Source organism: Danaus plexippus, chromosome 7, assembly GCF_018135715.1.
Source record: "Danaus plexippus chromosome 7, MEX_DaPlex, whole genome shotgun sequence".
NCBI lineage: Eukaryota > Metazoa > Arthropoda > Insecta > Lepidoptera > Nymphalidae > Danaus > Danaus plexippus.
The window spans coordinates 1,910,012-1,930,311 of NC_083541.1; the positions used below are offsets into that span (position 1 = coordinate 1,910,012).

The 20,300-nt window shown below is 28.2% G+C and overlaps 1 protein-coding gene across 1 annotated transcript; it reads right to left on the minus strand.

Moving 5' to 3' along the window:
- Positions 1–289: 289 nt before the first annotated feature.
- LOC116770769 (uncharacterized) lies at positions 290–3,361 on the minus strand. The gene is made up of 4 exons (XM_032662374.2): positions 3,166–3,361; positions 1,715–1,837; positions 1,483–1,636; positions 290–459 (listed from the first exon to the last, which is right to left on the minus strand). The coding sequence occupies exons 1-4, from the start codon at positions 3,253–3,255 to the stop codon at positions 353–355; spliced, it is 474 nt and encodes a 157-aa protein (XP_032518265.1). The 5' UTR covers positions 3,256–3,361; the 3' UTR covers positions 290–352.
- Positions 3,362–20,300: the final 16,939 nt, after the last annotated feature.

Here is a 20,300-nt window from a genome sequence, read left to right on the forward strand (position 1 = left end):
TACGGAGGTATACTGTTCTCTTTTAGCTTCATGAAATTCTTTAAATACATACATATCTATAGAAATCGTTCCATCAGAGACTTAGGAAGATTGGCGTGATTATTAAAAATTGCTTTAACATAGTTAAGAATTCACAAAATTTAATTTTATGAAAATATTTGTTGAAAGAAAATAAGAACAGATTTAGGAAGGAAAATAAATTAAATTTTAATTTTCTATGGGATGATGATATGCTACTTTTTTTTTTGGTGGACACTGTAAATATTGAATAATCTATCTAAAGGTATAGAATAAAGCAGATGTTTGTAAATAACATTACATTTATTAGAATAATCTATTAATATTTTCAATATTAATTTCGGAAGCCTATCTTCTCTGTGAAGGTAGAAAGGCTTCCCCAGCCTGGACCCAGCAATTGTTTCCGATGACTGTTAACCACCAAGATGAAATAGATGGTCACTGTAATATTCAAAGATTAATTTGAAACTATCATAACTCATTACGAATAATGAAATATTTTATTTTATAAAAAGATTTAAGTTAAGACAGATTAAAATTTTAAGTTTATGCTAATAAATAGTTGAAAAAATTGTTGAAGTTAAAAAAAATCAATAACTATTGTTCACTAGCACCATACGCGAGATTCTTTGGTCTAGTTTAAGCCACAACTCCAAAGTATAAATTAGTGTGCTATTTCATGTCTGTCATAAAATAAAAACTGGTTACAGATAAATTTAAATTTAACTTTCATACAGATTCATTTGCAATTCATACAATAAAATCGAGTGATACAGTACGAGGGTAAATAGTAATGTTTAAAATTGTATTATAAGAACTCAATGATGGCTGTACATATATTATAAATCAATTCTTTTTACATGGAATTGTAGATTGAATTTACTTTCAAAAGTTCCAGTCAAAACAAATGGAAGCGGATTATTTTGAAGCGACCATTGGTAAAAATGCTTTTGTTTATTTTCTATTTATGTGCCTTCAATATTGGAACAAAACCAGATCTATGAAGTTTCAGATATCGCTCGCAGCTTTGTTTAGAGGCTTTAGCATATTGAAGGGAGTTTTAAATTTTCTTCATTTTGAATATTGAATTAGTAGGGTTTTGTAATAGAATAAATTTTGCCTACGGATTTGCTACGAAAATAAAAATATTTACAATATCACTGCATGCTTTTGAATGTTTAAAATGTATTTCTTACTTTATTATTCAGTTTAGATACGTACAATTGATTTTTGCGTTTTAAGTTAAATTTTGAAAATCTCAAAAATAACGATGAAAAATTACAAAACATGATTTTTGAAACCATAGACAGACTGTTTGCGTTATAAGTGTATAAGTACGTTTAAAATATCGATGGTTCTTCATAAAATTCTATTCTAGGTATTCTTTTTAATTAGCGATATTCCTTGTAGTAAATAAAATTTGATATTAGAAAATATATGTATGTACACATATAGAGCACTTACAAATATACCAGAGCATGCCAAGTAGGACAATGATCACTCTGCTTCTTTGTTTTCTTGAGGTGAAGACTATGGCCAATAGCATCATCATCATTAACATAACCGCCACAAAGATAACCGAGTACCAAATCCAAATAATACATAGAGATGGCGAATCCTGCAAAATATCTCCACATATTTAACCAAATACTTTAAAAAAATCGATAATCAATACCATTGATGTCAATATTACAACCTTTGCGAGTCCAAAAAATAGTACAACGCTAGCCGCAAAATATAAGGCTACTAAAATCCATATTGTGACTAAAAGATAACTCAAAGGTATAAAAAAAGAGCACCCGTAGGCCATTGGATGTACCTGAAAGAGCGTAGAAATGAAAGGAATTTTAATCGTGAATTCATTTAAATTCTAATATTCTCACGACTTTCCTAGAAAATTAAATAAAGGATTAATATTATGTATGAGATATTAACTATGTCGATAACTTTGCGTTTCCTTTGATTATACAGACGAAGTTGCGTGCATTTAAAAATAATATACTACATTCTTTGCTCCTTTAATTTCATATAGAATTTTAACATATTTTCATTCCTCAAATCCTAAGTGGCGATTATGGGTGTTTTATTTGGCAATACGAAGATATAATTTTAATGCCATCAGATGTTGGTAAGCTGATCACATTTGATATTGATACTGATAGTTATATTATAATCAATTTGACATTTCTGATAATTCTGTTAAACTGTCGTTATATATTGGACTACTGTTCACGAGTGTCTTGGTGTTGTTGAATTTTCTGCTTCATTGCAAAACAGTCAACTCTTAAGTATATTTCAGTGAAAGCAAGAAGTTTAAATGACTTTTATTGGTTTCTAAAATGTTGTTGGTAAAATATTGTCCAACACGCGTCTCGAGTTTTTGAGTTGTTTTCAATGTGAAGTGTAACAAATCTCGTTCTCAATTAATTATACAATATAATTTCATATTCTGTGTCAATATTTTATAACGAAAGTTACATGTATGAGCATTATATTTAGTATGAAATGAACTATAAGAATATAAATATTTTACAAAGACATTACGAGAGTAAAGTTTATTGAGTGTGTACTTTTCAAGACATGTACCACCTATTGGTCTAATTAAAATATAAAATGTCTAATAAGAAAACAAGATTTATGTCCTTATTCCTTCTCTATATTCTACGTTTTAAAATATTTAAATCTGTCAAATATGTTATGTAAAAGAAATGTGATCCTATATTTTGTTCATTATACATAATATATATATATATATATATATATATATATATATATAATCAAAAGAATCTAAGAATCTCTAGTTCGACTTGTGGTTCACGTCACATAGACATATTCCTTGTGACAACCAGAAATATATTTTGTCTAAAATATTTAAATATTATCTCTCTAAATAAATAATCATAATAATCTACTCGTATTCATATCTTATGAACCAATAAGTTTGTCAACGGAATTGAATTTTTAAGTAATATGATTTTTTTATTGCTATAACGAAGATTAAATGTGTACTTTTCATAAGGTAAAACAGATTTTAAGGGATATAAATAAATTTATATATTGAACTATTAATTTAGCACTTAGAATAAACAGACGATTAAATATAGCATAAGTCTCAGTAATTTGTGATCAGATATAAAAGATTTTTACCACACCGAGAGCTGCTATTATCATTGAACCTGTCTTAAGATCAATTCCGAAGAAAGAGGTGACGTCAGGCAAGTCATCTAAAGCAGTCATTTTTATAATTGTTCCAAAAATTGAACTGTGAAAATAAACTTAATGTTGTAGCACTTCGGATTTATTTACTTTCGATTTGTCAATGTGAATATTTGTGACAGATTTATAGTAAGAGTGAGACAGATTACACATTCTTAGATATCAACATAAGTCTTGTCTCTTAATCATACTATTTAGTAAATTTTGACAAAATTGAAAAAAAAAAAAAAATTTACTTCACGAAAAATCTATAAAACCTCTATATATTCTGTATAAAATATCTGTTTATTTTTTAAGTATATATTTGCCTTAAGTTAAAAGAAATTATGACAGTTTCTTTGCATTTATTTCAATTCCTCATTATTGAAATAAACTTTAACAAATTAGAAAGCATTACACTTCTTTTAAATAATAAATAAGGCATTAATTAGTGATAGCTTAATAAAATGTAAATTAATTTAGCAGAACTGTTCGTTGTTGTTAAAATAAAGGGTTGCTATTTTATAACTCTAATACCTATTGTTTATTAACATGGCGCTAATTAATTTATAATGTAAAATTTCCTTTATAAAAACATTTACATTTTATAATAGCAGCCTTAAAGTATTTTGATGTTATGAAATCTTTATGAAGCTAAACATTAAAAAAATATTAAGATGGATGTATGAATGTATGTGTAAAACTTCTTCAAAGATTAGATCCTCACATATGAAATTGGCGTTTTGTCGTACTGGCCACTGTGATCTTAAATATTTCCTTTTTGGTACGGACTTCCAATTTCAAATTTATACAGCTATTTACTCGTGTATTTGTTTCTAAAAAACCGTAATTCAGATGTATTCCATTTTTGATTTTTTCTCTGCGTCAATAAGTTTACAAAATGGAAAACCCAAAATATCGCGTTATTTACGTGAACGAATTAAAAACGAGAACGAATTAAGTGCCAACTATATCCACCAAACAAAAAAATCGTCGGAACCTGCAAGCTATATTCACCACTGAATTCGAAATATATGTATGTTCCTACAAAAATCGATTTACAAGAATATTTAAAATAAATCCTTGTCATATATGCCCGTATAATATAAGACTAACATAGACTTTGAGACATCATTTAACATTTACATTTGAACTTAGTGAACCCAGAAAAGCGTACTTAAAGCTTCACACTTTGATGAAAAGTGCTTTGAAGATCCATGATTCTGCTAAATTGTGTTTTAAAAACGGAACGAAGTTCATTCTGGTGATTCATACACAAAGTTTCACTACCTTAGTCATTATGAACAATTCCCGTTACTTTTTAGCTCAAATAAATTAATTTGATATAAAATTTTGCAACATTGAATTTATAAACACCAGATATTTTTTTATATCTCTACATAAACATATCGTCCAAAAATATAATTTAAAAGCATAATTCTTATTGTTTTTTTTTTCATAGATTTTCTACACAACCCTAAAGACATAGATTATGCTGATAACTCACGCTCATTCTCCTTGATAGCAAACACTAATACAATAACTCAGTACAAAAATGTATGATTTATACAAAAAAGATTACTTATCTTTTTTGTCAATTTACATTCAAAATTTCTAAATAAAGAATTACATTATAATTATTTTTGAGCCTTGCTGATGCTTTTAGACCAAGTACTATTTCATTTCGATTGAACATATACAATGAGTATTATACTTTAAAATGAATAAAATCCTAAAGCGATTATAATTTGAAAGGCAAAAAATGAAATGTGAAATGTATTCGAAAAACGTTTTACGTAACAATAAGCTGCTTTCCATGCGTCGCCGTCCTTGTTAACAGCCAACGAGGAGCAAAAATGTGAATCTCACAGTCAGTTAAATCTGGTATAATCCAATTAAAACGACCTAACAACGATTTTCCTAGAGGTCATAACGAGTACTGAAAGCTCTGACAGCTAGATTATAAAAACATTTTTAACTCACAGTCAACATGTTCAATAGTTGTCACGTTTTAGAGGATTTAGCCACCAATTTTATATTTCAGCTCTAAAACTTATGAGGAATTTAAATTGCATTCGTAATATAATGATGCCTGATTCTCGGATGGTTATGTTTTTATACAGAATATGCTTTCGCTCTCCTGTCTCAAACTAAGACAATTCTTTATATTTTTCATAAATAATTATTCATCATTGCTTTTTGTTATATAATCTGATTCTGATTTCGCAGTTAGTTTTTAGTTTAGTTGCAATAATTTTTTTTGTGACTAAAAGATGACGTCATATTTTAAGTTTAAATTACTTATAAAGCTCTTATGAATCGGATAGATATTCTGATTTGGGGACTTGATTAAGGCATTTTAATCGCTAGACGCTGATAACAAAACTGTGCAATTAGTTTAGTAATTTGTTTATAATGTAAGTGATTGGCATTTATCAATTATTGTTATATATGACATTGCAGTAGTAATTTATTTATCACCGTCGACAATTTTCAACTTTTTTGTAGTGCTCATTATTATTTAATTAATTAATTATTTCTGTATTGAGACGTATAAGTATTGTGCTATACAATGTAATAAAATTATCCAACAGCAACCTTATTCGGCTACCTAAATGTTATTAGCACTAAACTTCCTAGCTTGTTAAATAACAGATTTTTTTCTTAATCAATGTGGATAAAAAGAAAAAGGTTTAAGAATTCCCCATTTTAGTTGTTTTTCGCCTTACTTTTTCTTTAGACTTTTATTATTCACGGAACAGATCTGAATAACTAATAACGATAATAATCCAAATAGCAGTTGTGACATACCAGTACTGATTCTAGTAAATCAATCTAAAATCTTAATAAATGTAATTTGTAATAACATAAACATACACGCAAACTTACATCTGAACAGTTTGAAGATAGTTGAAATTAAATTATTATGAGAAACAAGGAATTACTGAATATTAAAGAAGCCAACTCCGGTTTCTCTTGATAGGAAACTTAAATTGACTTTATTCTAGTTCTCAGGATTCGTGCCCAGGTAGAATATAAAAAAAGTAAGTTTTTCAATTTATTATAGAAGAGCTAAGCCTAAGTGAATACAAATAGTGCAATTAGAAAAATATATACGACACGTATATTGAACATACTATTTCGGACTGCGTTTCATTTGCTAGTAATTTATACAATTGTGAAAAGTTTAATAGGTTTTGTCCTAAGAAAATACGTAGAGCGCATAGGAGTATAATTTTTTATGCATTATATATATTAAACATAAGAAAAAAGTATAGAAAGAATTCAGTTATTATTGTTAGAGGAAGAGGCATTCAAATCTATTAATCGAAGTCTGATAATAAAAATATGATCAAAGTTCCACGACAAAAATGGCCACTAACGCATCCGCAATTCCCCTTATGTTGCAGATGTCCATAAGAGGCAGTGAATACTTCCCATCAGGTGGGCCGTGTGCTCGTTTGCTTCATGAAAAAACTTGTTGCTATGATTTTCAATTCAGGGGTATATACTTTTGCTCTTTGCAAACATAAAGGCTGAGGAATATACAAAGGGAAATTGAGCAAAATTAATGTCCTGATTTTTCACGATGTAAAATATTTCTTATCAATTTTCTATATTTTTGTTTTATCTTAGATTAAATTTACAATAGATTAAAATATGACATTATTTTACATAGTAAAATAAAATTATTTGAAATGGAATATTAAATGAATAAATTAGTGTCAGAAACAAAACAATGATACGCTGCTAAAAGCCAATGTGTTGTAGGAACTAAATTTTTTTACCTTAGCCTTTAATTATTAAGCCTTATAGAAATTTAAAAATGTAATTGATGAGTAAAGTTCTTCAGACTGAAACTTATATTATAGAGTGTTGAAAAATTTAAATAAAATTATAATCATCTGAGTTATTTTTTTTATTGTATTAGCCTCGCTTATAGATCTTGTTTCAGACTAAATATATTACGAAAAACACAGTCAATATATGACAGCAAATGTAACATCAAATAATTCTGATTGATTATATGTTACTCGTAATAAAAATATGTGAAATACAAACTATTTTGAGTTGTGTGCGCACCTTGAGCGCTATTTAAAATAACCAGCAATTTGATAATTCTATCCTATGACGACGATTGTTAAGAAAGAAGAACTCGCCTGTCGTTTATTGTTTTGGATAAAATATATTGAAACTATTATGTATCCAGTCACAAAGAAAAATGTAACATTTGTCTAATTGCGATGTCTTATTTATGGTATGAGTAAAACCTTCAACTTAATTTCCAAGCATGATCTTAAAAGGTAAGGAAATAAAGGTAAAAATAAAGATGTTTTAATTTTAGAGAAAATAGAAGGGATATTCGTATTATTTTCGTAGCACTAGAAGTATAAGTTTATGTTTTATGTCTCAGACTTGTTTTCTGGATTAACTTCTATTCTAGGATTTTATATATAATTAGTAAACACACATTTGATTCGAACCGAACCTTAAAAACTCTGGAACAAACGCACCCGAAACGCCATTGAAGAGATAACATTTAGTTTGATCACTTTTGCGCGGGAAAGTAATGATGGCCGCGATTTGTTAGTGTCTTTTAAATTTAAGTTGTTTTGATTTTAAATAATAATGAATTAACTGTTTAAGACGGATTTGTTCCTGTTAAGGTTTGAGTCGTTATTTAAAAGTTGTAGGTTTATAAGACAAATATATTTTAATTATTTTGCCCGAACCCTAAATATATAATAAATTTTTAATGGTCTGGACATCTAACAAACAAGAAAGATGCAAATGAATTTAAAAATAAATATAATATATTAGGTATATAACATGCTAGATTATGTTATATTACATTATAGTATTCAAGAATTTATTTAGTAATCATATTATATTTTTAATATATTACTAGCTTGATTTCATAGATTTTGATAATATTGTAATGAAATTATTTTAGAGATTTCCAACATCATTAAAAGCGCCAACGAAAGCATTTTACTAGCAACAGATTGGTTACTTTATATTGCGAATACCGATAGTGTCCACTTAATTTTATCATAGAAATTTATCTGTTAATCTGGGAAGTGTCAGTGGGGACAGTTTCGATAATTCATAAAACTGAAAAATATTTGGATTCTTAAATGATTATTAAATGACATCGGTAGGTGACAAATAAATTGTGTATCTCTTTGTTTAGCTTATTCTTTAATCTATTTTTTGGGTTATTAAAAAAGAATATATATATACGAATTAACCTTAATCAATTTAACAGATGTCAATAATTTATATATAAACGATAGTATTTTTTTATTGAGTTTAATATCACTAATCAAATTAATAATAAATATAGCCTAGAAATAAGAAGCTTTTTAAAAGTAAACGGGTATAACTAATTTCTGAATTATGATAAACACAGCAGAAACAGGACTTTTAAATTATATTCATTTTTTTTATCTAGATTTCAAATGCAGAAAAGAAATCCAATGTTTGCAGACGAAACATAAACAAAATGAGATATATGTAATTTTTTATGCAGAAAATTCATTGTTATTGTTTCCGTTTTCACACTATTCGAAATGATATCATTCCACATTACATTGTTATAAATCCAAATATATGTAATAGACTTGTATGTTACATGTTACTGTAGAGTTCTTGCTTGTGAAGTTAAGAAAGAGAAAAAATAAAATTACAAAGGTAGTAATTTATTTTTAGTCTTGTAATAATAGAAACCTCCGCTGTGGATAGAGCTGTCTAATTAAAAGCGGGTTCTCTCATGAGATAAAGTAGATCATTTACACATGCAAACTAATTTTGTTGTTGGTAAAGAGATTTTATTTATTTATAAAATAATCTAATTACCTGCCTTTCGAAGGATGTAACGATTCCATGAAGTTTTTTACCGAATTTTTAAATGCAATTTTTTTTACTCGAGAGTGCGCATATTACACTAAAAATAATTTATCAATTGCATTTTGAATGTACATGTTCATTAAGAAAATGGATTTAAAAAGGTTCTTGAGCTTTGTGAGTTCCAACAAATAAATATACCGTCCAGTTTTATGGTATTATCGTTATGGTACCTACACATTTAGTGGCAAAGAATTCACAAAAAAAGACGTATAAATTAATTTCAGTTTAAGGATTTTCATTATTATTTTCATAATTTTAGTTTTATTGCGTTTACTTTAGTAGGATATCTATTCATTCACATCTACGAAATCATTATACATATATAAGTATTATTCTATTGCTAAAGCCAATTGGCAAGCTACGAGAAAATATAAATATTTAATTATTTTATGAAATGAATGAACTTTTTAAATAAATTCAATTAGTATATTTTATAAAATAAAAGAGGCAAATAGGTCAACGGAAATTTTTGTTATTACAAAATTTTTCTCCCCAAGGAATAAATTTTTTTGGGAAAAATATAAAAAAAAATCCTTCCAATTTATTTCATGAAACAAAATAATATAAACTGTGGCTTTAAAAAAAGTTTTGGAGAAAAAAGTAAAAAAATACTAACGTAACGTAACAGGTGACTAAAACATATATATATAAAGTTGCACCCCTTGAGGGTCAGTGTCGCTTAGGAAGCGGTGAGGAGACGACGTTCCTCGTCGGTCTGCTAAATAATATACGTACAATCTTAAAACGTAATTTTTCATAATATCAGTGTAAATGTGCAAGGATTTAGGTAAGTACATATTGTGAAAAAAATATGATGTTTCCTTCTGATTATTACAATTATTCAGTGCTTTAATCGAATAATCACCTGGTTTTTTTAAAGAAAATAAACTTTAAAAAATAAATGAAGTTCTTTCTTGTTCACAATACGTTGATATTTCACTCTGTATTATATAGTATGTGTTGTCAAATCACATACAGTAAGAAAAACGATATTTATGACAAAAGGCAACTGTTTTAATTAAATTTTCTAAAAGCAACACTTTGATGATACGTTTGAAAGCTTTACTTTGTCCTCGTGGAATATACATCATTATGTACTCAACGTCTTAGACACAATGGATGTCTTAAGTTATTATGATAAAATGATAAAATTTTGTATAATGGCATTAATTAAACAATTTTAAGACCTCAACTTTAATCCATATTTTAAACAGGATCTTCGTTTTCAATTGCCAATTTAATTTGCAACAGATTAATGTTGTACACGTATATGTGTTAAGGGATAGTTTAAGGAAATTTTTATTGTCTATAACAATATATATATATATATAACATAAATACATGCGTTTTCAATCTATAATTACGTCACAATATAAATTATCCATGCTATACAAAAAGTGGATGTATTTTTTTATATTAATTTCATAGACTATGTTATAATAACACAGTATAAAGAAAACAAAAAAATATGAACATATGTCTAAAACTAGGCGCTCAATTGTTAGTTTCAACCCATATGAAAGATGTTCGAAGACAAAACTATGAACTGACATTACAAAGCTCATATAAGATCTGAATAGTCCAAATCCGATAGTCCGAAGCTGCAGAAACATTCGCTTATAGGAATCTAGAACTCTATGTATTCCTACAGAAGAGGTACAGGGGCATGTTCAAAGTTACTCCATGATACATGCGTAGCATAGATTCTTCCGGTAACTCTATTAAAGCATTAGAGCTGACAGCATTTGTAACTAAGCTGACTATAAAAGAGTCGATATCGTTCTACACGAGGTTGTAATAAGTATGAGATACTTTTAATGATCCCCTTTATGTATAAAGATACTGTTTTCGTGAGCAAACATGATATGATATTGTATCTATTACTTATTATTGAGACTGTTTTTATTGATATTCTCGTTCTCTTTAAGTTAACAATTCCTCCATATTTATTTATATTTTCTTAAAACAATACATAGTAATGTGCTTATTGATATACTGATATGTCCGTGAATTATTCGTGCTGGGATGTTGTTAGATTATAATTCGTATTTAAAATAAAATTATTACGTCTTTTCAGTCTTCGTCGTTTTTATTTTATACCTTATGAAGTTAGCTCTTGAAAATTATGTCCTAAATTCCATAGTTGGATTATAAGTTTTTTTTCAGGTTAAAATAAATAGAGACGAAATTCCTCTAACAGTTTTTTTTCGTTAAACAATTATTTTCCATAAAAGAGAATTGTCGCAGTCATATAATTTTATTAATAGAAAAGTAAAGGTTAATTTATTGAGTGTAATAACTTCTTAGAGTTCATTCCAACATCTCAATAATAAGATATCCGTTAACTTTTTTATGATCTTTATTTAAGCGATAACTTTTTATTGAGTGATAATTAAAGTTATTATTAGGTAGATAATTCAATCAATCAGTTAAATTAATTAACAAATTATTTTAGATATCGTGTATTTATATATGTGCGAGCTCTGGTAATACGTCAGGTAATATAAAAAATAGTAGGAAGAAAAGAATTTCATTAACGGACACTGGTATTAAATTTGTCTCATGAAAAATAAGCTGAAAATTGTTTTGGCACAATAAGTGGGATTAAGTCTTTTCATTTACAAATCTGAAGCAAAGAATTGAACACGTAAGACGCAGGTATCATGAGATTGAACTCTTAATATTATCATACACAGCACAGCTTCTGGTTTTGCTAATGTGTACTGGCCTTTAAATCACTTATTAACGGGACCCACACAAAACTAGTACATAACGTAACCTACATTTAAGACATTCGATCGCTTGCTAATTAACCACTCAATTAATTCGAGATTTATAGTTTTGGTCTTCCTTATATAAATAACATGATACGAATTGTCAAATAATTTTACGTATCTGTGCTTTATTTAAAAAATATTTATTTCTGTGCACTCACTAAATTATTGTTTCATTGGAGTTAAATATTAAAATATTAATGAGAATGACTTGAAAGTATTAGGTAAGTCATTTTTATACACTTTAGTCCTCCTTTGGTACTTAAGATAATAGTTTGCGAATGATCTACATGGTATTTGTGCTTAGTCAAGTCTTATTTCGTTATAATGACCAGATATATTTTAGTATTCTGAAGCAAAGGTATTGATTATAGAACCTGTGATAGTGATATTCATGAATATTAATGGAATGGAATATTAATGGAATGCTCAAATATTATTCTTTCCAGATAATTTCCCTTTTTCATGTTACAGTCTTCTTGCTTCTCCATCACGTGTTTTGTAAGCATTCTCTTTTTTGTTGTATGAAACATCTCTATTTTATTCCCATTCATATTTAACATAGCGTTAAATATTGCATAATATTTTTTTTACAAATTATATAATCACAAAGTCTTGAGTTAAAAATAATACGTTTCATTCGTTTGCAAAAAAAATAATATTTATCTTTGAAAGCGTTACACTTGTGAAAGATTTTATAAACAAAATCTCATTTTATGATACTCAGAAGTATAAAATTAACGTGTCGTTATCAAATACTTTGTCCATACCGCATCTTTTCTCGTGATTAAAATATCATTAAAACCAATAAAAAAACCAGTATAAAAGAGGTACCTACCTGCTGTATACCAAAAAATAATAAATACATGAACGTTTTTGGAACTGGCCTTTTTCTTCAGCATAAAAAATTGTAATGATTTGTATGATATTTAAATAGAATAATTTTAAATTTAAAATGCTTATGGTTTTAGATTAAACGGAATTATTTTTTGCACACGATAATAACACTACCACGGACACGTACTTTTAGAAACAAAGCTGTTATTTTTAAATCCAAGTATCGCCACGAGTTACGATTAACAAAATATTTAAATACTGAAATATATTTCAACAATAACACAATAGCGTTGCAATTTATTTGTCACATGACAATATTTGTAATTAAAATGAATAAAAATCATTTCACGTACTAATTTCATGGGAACTGAATTATATATAGAAATGTTTTATTTTCAGAGTTGTATTAAATAAATCAACATTATACAAAAAATAGTCAAATAAAAGAATAAATGAATAATTATTTACGCCTTCCATAGCTTATTAGTACATGAACTTGGTTCGCTCTCAATTTAATTGCCGGCCGTCATATTTGTCAATCAATTTTAAATCAATCGTTAACAGGGACCTTTATAATTAAAACAAAATATTGCCGTAAACTCAAAATTGGACAAGATAAAATTATATTCTTTGTATCATTCGTCTAAATATAGAGTTGGATGGATTTAAAAGGGTTTTATTTTATTCGTGAACAAAAAGTTATACAGTGTTGATTTGCTTGTCTGTAATAAACGCGTAACGTCAAATACACACTTTGACAGTGTCAACGACAGCGAAATTTATTTAATTAACTTATCTAACGCATTTTTATTTTTTATTTATTTTACTATTCATCTGCTTTTGACATGTATTACAATGTATACAACAGGCACTTATATGACTAATTCATATATTTTAAATAAGTCTCTCCTTTAGCCTTCATCTATCATTAAAACGGCTTCGGATTGGTCTATATTGATGAAAACGTATGAGATACAATACAAAATCTCAGAGGATATTTGTGCGCCCAAACCAGACAAATTTTTATATTCGCTAATTTTAAAGCGCGTTGTACTAATAGAGCTCACGATTCCTTGGGAAACCAACATTCCCAAAGACCATGCCTTCAATTCAAGGTCAACAAGTATTACGAGCTCACTAACGAACTCACTCAGAATGGGTTCGTTGTAAATTTTAACGAGAGCGAGATTTAAGTAGGAGCGAGAGGTATAACAACCAAATCTCTCTTTAACCTACTAATAGACTAGGGCCTGTCAAGAACTAACATCGTCGTGCGTCGAAGGCAGCCCTAGTAGGTTTGTTTCAAATTTGGTAAGATAGAGAAACCAGCTTGGACGGTGGAGGTGAGCGTTTAACGAGGGTTAAAGAGGGGCCCCTTAAACCTACACCTGGGTCGCAAGTCCCAGGCACTGTTGAAGGTCCTCTGCCTACAACGCGATGGAACTGGCACCCGCACGATGAATCCATAAAATTCTGAGAGATTTCGTCTCTCTAATACAACTTTTTATGAAACATTTTGTAGGTCTGTTAAAAGTATTTGTGTAACTTTGTCTGTCTTTCAAGAGTCTGTTTATCAAAAACGATATTAAGCCCAAAATAGTATCAAATATTCCTTTACGAAACATAAAGGTATACAGGTTAAGATTCAATTAAGTAGAAGTGTGTACAAACAAAATATAAATAGTTAATATTATGTTGATGGTTTTTATTTCTGATAGTGCCCTACTGTATTTACAACCCCACCGATTCTTACCTTTTCGCCTTATTTTCGCCTTATTATATTAGACATATGTATAAGAAGTAATAAAGGCAAGATTAGATAAAACATTTTTTTCTAATCTCAATTTCCTCTCTAAAAAAGTCACGTTTAAAGTCTAGGAAACTTAGGAAAAGTACAAATATACGTTACTAAAGCTCATTTAGAGTGATATATTAAACTGTTAATCTTTTAGGTTTTACAACGCCCAGAAAAGGGATTTTATTAAGTTTAAAACTTGATTTCTCAAGTTTAAGGAACTTAAATTTAGTTCATATCAGTTACGTGGGTGAAGTATCTAGCACAAATGATTAGTATACATTTTGAAATCCTGTGAGGTGAGATAGGTTGCCCTAAAAACGTACAAATAGGTACATTTAAATAAATTTTAAAAAATACAGAATAACTAACAAGACCATTTCGTTCATAGATTTTATACCATTCAATTTCAATTTCAATTCAAGAATTCTTTATTTAGTTATAACGTGTTTTATAATATAATTACAACAAAAAGAAAAAATATCAAGTTTCCTTTAAATAATAGACACTAATTCTTATAGCTCAAAATAAATAAAAATATCATACACGTTGACGACATTTCTTAGTGGACCTATAATTTTAAAGCTCCGTGGCTGCTTTAAAATACTAACTAATATGTAGTTTAGATGAGTATAAAAATATTTTAATATTTTATTTTTGTAGGACTTAGGCGAATTCCTAAAAAAATTCTATAGTTTACAGCACGTGTTATATGAGTTTTTTCTAAAGCATTGATTTTTATTAACATTTTGAAGGATTTGGAAGGGATTTTTCACAAACTTGAGTAAAGTAAAAAAATAGAATGGCCACCGCTTTTTTTTCATATTTCAATTACATGTACAATTTTTAAACTTCGTTTAAGTCTCGACTTTAAAGCAAACTAGAAATTAAAAAAATATGTGTTGAAAGTATTATACAAATGGAATTATCTAAGCGATCCCTCTCAGACGGAAACGTGATTAAACTACTAATTGTTCATTTATATTCGCAGGAGTTACAAAGTTACACAACATCAGTATCAAGAGTATCTTGTTTCAGGGTAGATGTATTTCCATTAATAATATAAGATAGTTAAATTGATATACGGTTTTACTAATCCGTTAGCAAGCAGGTTTGGGAGAATATAGGGCTCAGCAGGATTCATTTCGCTGAAATTGAAGCATCCTTGTTTACCAGCTCAGCATACTTCATGGCTATATGCTTATACATACACATATAAAATCCACCTCATTCATCAGAGGACCACGATTAGTATCGTATCCAGTTCTTCTGGGGATTTTGTTTGCTGGCAGTTGGCAGACTAGCGTTAATAGTGACACGGTATTCGGTGAGCGTAAGTAAGGAGTATGGTGGCAGGAATCGAGATACTCGGTGAAACTTTAGTCTGGCCACCATACCTTGAGCCAGGTATCATATTATCTTTGAACTAGAAGGCTATACTAATAGCCTGGAGAAAGATCCTTTAAGTGATAGCCGTACCGTACCGGAGTGATAGACCAGAGAGGACAAGACTAGCTAGAGTTTTGTATAATGGATTTTTAAACAGAAAACTATCCTGCAGTTGTTTTTATCTTTCATATATTAACAGCACTCAATAAACACTAAATTATTAATGCTAACACTCAATTCAGCTTCTCTCCAGAATCATCACAACTACTTTCACGCAGTCCAACATTTTTGATTATTTTATTCGGTCATACAATTTGACTCTTCAGCACTAAATAAGCTTTTAATCAGCACAACATTTTTAATTGTTTCTGCTTTTTTAATCTTTGTAGTTTAATAAAAGACCTTACTAGTAAAGAAGAATAAGTCCCCGGAAAAAGAAATCACTATTGCAATAGCGGCTTTCGATCACTTTCTTAGTAGTAACACAATATTATTTTTGACTTATGATTTAATATAATTAGTATATATAAATTCAATAAAATAATATTTTTGTCTTAACTGCTCAAACAATAAAACAGGTTAGAATGTTTTTTTAAATTAGTTCTATCATGTAAGCCCTACAAAAATAAAAAAAGACCGTCATTTATAAGTATGTTTTTTTAATAAGGTACAAAGCTTAACATTCCCATTAACGACGATTATTATTATTACAAATAAAGATATTAATTCGCTGCGTAAATTTAAAGTTATCCTTAGAATGACGAAGAAACATGTACAATTATACTGATAACAATAACATTTCTCTTAGTGTAATAAGTACTTATCATGAATCCCTGCAGATACATACATATGTTCGTATGCATTTATGTATGTATGTCTTGATGTTTTGTTTCAAATGGTAAAATTTTTGCGATTTCGTAAATAAAATTAAATTATGCGAAAACAGTGCATTTGAGTGGTTAACATCAAAACATTTATGATATTAGCATAAATTGTTTTATTTGTATTATTTTTTTCATATTATAATTTATTGTTTATTAGGTTTAAAAATACACATGTCTGCTTTTTAATATTTACCCTTTACTTTTTAATATTCGCCCAGTACTTAGTAAACCCATCTCGTTATATATATATATATCTTATTGGTTTTAACAAATATATAATGTATGCAAAGATTTATTAAAATTTAAGAATATATAACTTTATTCTGTTCCTTCCTCATCGCTAGTTTCTTTATTCGACCCCAAGAAAGTTATATGGGACTTATTCTATTGAAAAAACTATCTAATCCAAATTATCATAATCTGTACATACAGTCCACAATAGTAATTTCATTCTGTTCCGAACGTCGGTTTATTTAAGACGGCTTGTATTATATTTTTATTATGAAATTATATTATAAAATATATTTATGTAAGTTTTCCTAGTTTTCTTGGCTTAATGCACGTACATAATCTCAGCGAGCACGACATTGAATTGTTTTTATTCAATCCCATTATTTATCTAATCAATTATTCAAGCTCATTAAATTATGAAGTCTCTAAATTATTCACTAAGGGTTATATGTAATAACTCATAAAAATTGTAAGCGCTCACAAAATCTATAGGTTCCGTAGTGCTTAATGAAAATATATAAATAAATAATATTAGGCACTGACCTTTTAACATAGAAACTTAACCTCGATTCTCAATCTCAACTTAAGCAACGGTCGCGAGTTTGATTTTCGTCTGATTCTAATATTTTTGATGTACTTGTGTTGTTTAATGTGATTACTTTCAGCAATATGTGTTAATTTTCTAGGCAATAAACTACTTCTATCTAAAATATATATGTAAAGAAATAGAAAGAATTGTAAATTAATAGCTTTAAATGTCGTTTCTTTTCTTACAGGTTAATTAGTCTTGTAAACTTTTTAATGTAAGCCTAATATAGATTGTAACCTTTGTAGAACCCTAACAATGAAGTCTTTTCTTACAGGGAAACTCTTTAATCTTTTAATTGGTTGTTTCATCCAAATCACAACATTGTCTCTTATATATATATATATATATATATATATATATATATATATATATATATATATATATATATATATATATATATATATATATATATATATATATTCTTTAAAAAATTTGTGATTTCGGACTTCAACTAAAATATTGTTAAAACATTATTTACAATTTTCTATCTTTGCTTATTCCATTTTAAGCTTTCTTAATTTAACCGCGGATCTCTTTATGGAAATCGAGACGCTTTAAAATATGACATATCTCGGAATTTCACGAGAATCTCAATTGGCTTTCCATACAATGTGGCCAGGATTTTGGTACAGGTTTTTGTCTTTCCTTCCGGCAAACACGGCTTCTACCTCTAAGTAAACTTTGCAATTCACGGAACATCGAGAGATTCTATAGTACGATGTCACTAAACATTTTTTCCTAATGTAAAATGTTTTTCTTAGACGAAGTTGAAAGCACCTTTCAACTTCGTCTGAAAGAAACCTACAAGATATTTCTTTCTATACTTCTATGAACAATTTAATTACCTTTCATGTACTTACTTTTATACATTTTTATTTTTAATAATCATAAATTTATGTTTTCGAAATATTTTTAATTATTTCTGTAATAAGTAATACTTTTATTTGATAATACTGAGTTGTCCTGGCTCTTACCTAAGTTTATATATTTAACTCCACGGCCGTCTGAAAGAGATCATGTACATATGATAAGACCGCCTTTATTCCAGTTATTATTTCTTTTTTATTAAGGTTATAAGTTATTGTGTCATCTGTTGCGAATTTATTTTATAAAACTGTATGATATAATGATTTCTCAGAATTCAGGAGTGCATATACAAAATATAACTCTGGTATATTACTATATTAGCGACGATTCCGATTATTTTATAGTTTCATGATCACGGTCAGAGGATGTAGAAGTCGTCTGACGATAAATATGAAAAACGTTTATTTCCACATAATTTATTATTTTAATTCTCGACTTTTTTTGTTTAATTTATTCCTTTCATTGTCCTTACATCTATTTTTATATATTGAACCAGTTCGGCCGTGAATACAGGCGTACGGTTAACCCTATTCAAATTTTTACAGCAACGATATTTTTTTTCAAGAAATATCCGTAAATGAATTGAAAGAGAAAAATGAACAATCTTTTCATGCTTCATCTATTTTCATTATAATTTATTGAGTTGTGTTATGGTGTTGAGTATTAAAATCTGTTGATAGATTTTTTTACTTCAAATACTTATCGCTTACGTAAACAGTTCCCGGATCGTGACACATGCGTACGTCAAACGTAGAGTCCAATGGACGTAACTGGGATGTGGCTATCAATACCATGACTCTCCGGACCAAAATTGAATTGAGGTAACTCGTTCTAAATGGCCCTCCTTCTTATCATATCTTCGGGACTTCGCACCACGTTGAACATAAATTTCAGCCTTAATTTTTAGATTTTCTGTCCCAATTCTAGTGGCTGTGTACAGGTAAATAGGAAGTTCTATTATTAATCTATAAACTGAATACGTGTTGTACTCAATTCTCGTTTTGAATCAACATATTTTGTGAAGCCTAAAAAACTTATAAAACTATATACTTCCAAATAAAATTTTGAAACCATATTCTTTTAAATATTTTGTAGATAATGAACAACACGCGACTTTTATGGTTTTGGTACATTCACATTGATAGTAAGAAAAGTTAAATATTTGATTTAAGAAATATTATAAACATTTTATGAAATGACGATTAAAATCCACATGGAATATTCAAATAAACTGAAACAAGGACACCATTATGCAATCGGAAAAGTAACAGATAGGATCAATCGAATCCTCGTCAAGTGGAAATTTTTTTTGTTGTATAAATATTTATGATTTGATTTTTTGATCTTGTAGTGCAGTGTAGACTTTTATTAATTAGCAATTGTATTTATTAACAATTGTAACGTTTTCTATCGTAACATTATTGCTAGCAAATAGTTTAATAACGTTGTGTTGTAACTTTTCCACATCGAATTAAACGAAATATTAAAGACGTTTCTGTGCTCTAGAGTCAATCTATACTTTATCACTGTGAAATAATAAATAATATTAAAATTAAACTATTTATTATACTCTAATCTGGACTTGTATGGACTGAAATATGTAATTCTTCCACACAAAAATTGGTTCACTTATTTTTGAACACTTATGAAACGTAAAGCTTCTGATTGGTTAAAAATTGAAAAAATATAAGCTATAAAGCAATGAGTATTAGAAACCTATATGATTTTAAATACTTTATGTTATAAGTTCAATAAAATGGGAATGGTGCTTGTGATTAGTGAATACTATGTATTTATTTGACGTAAGATAT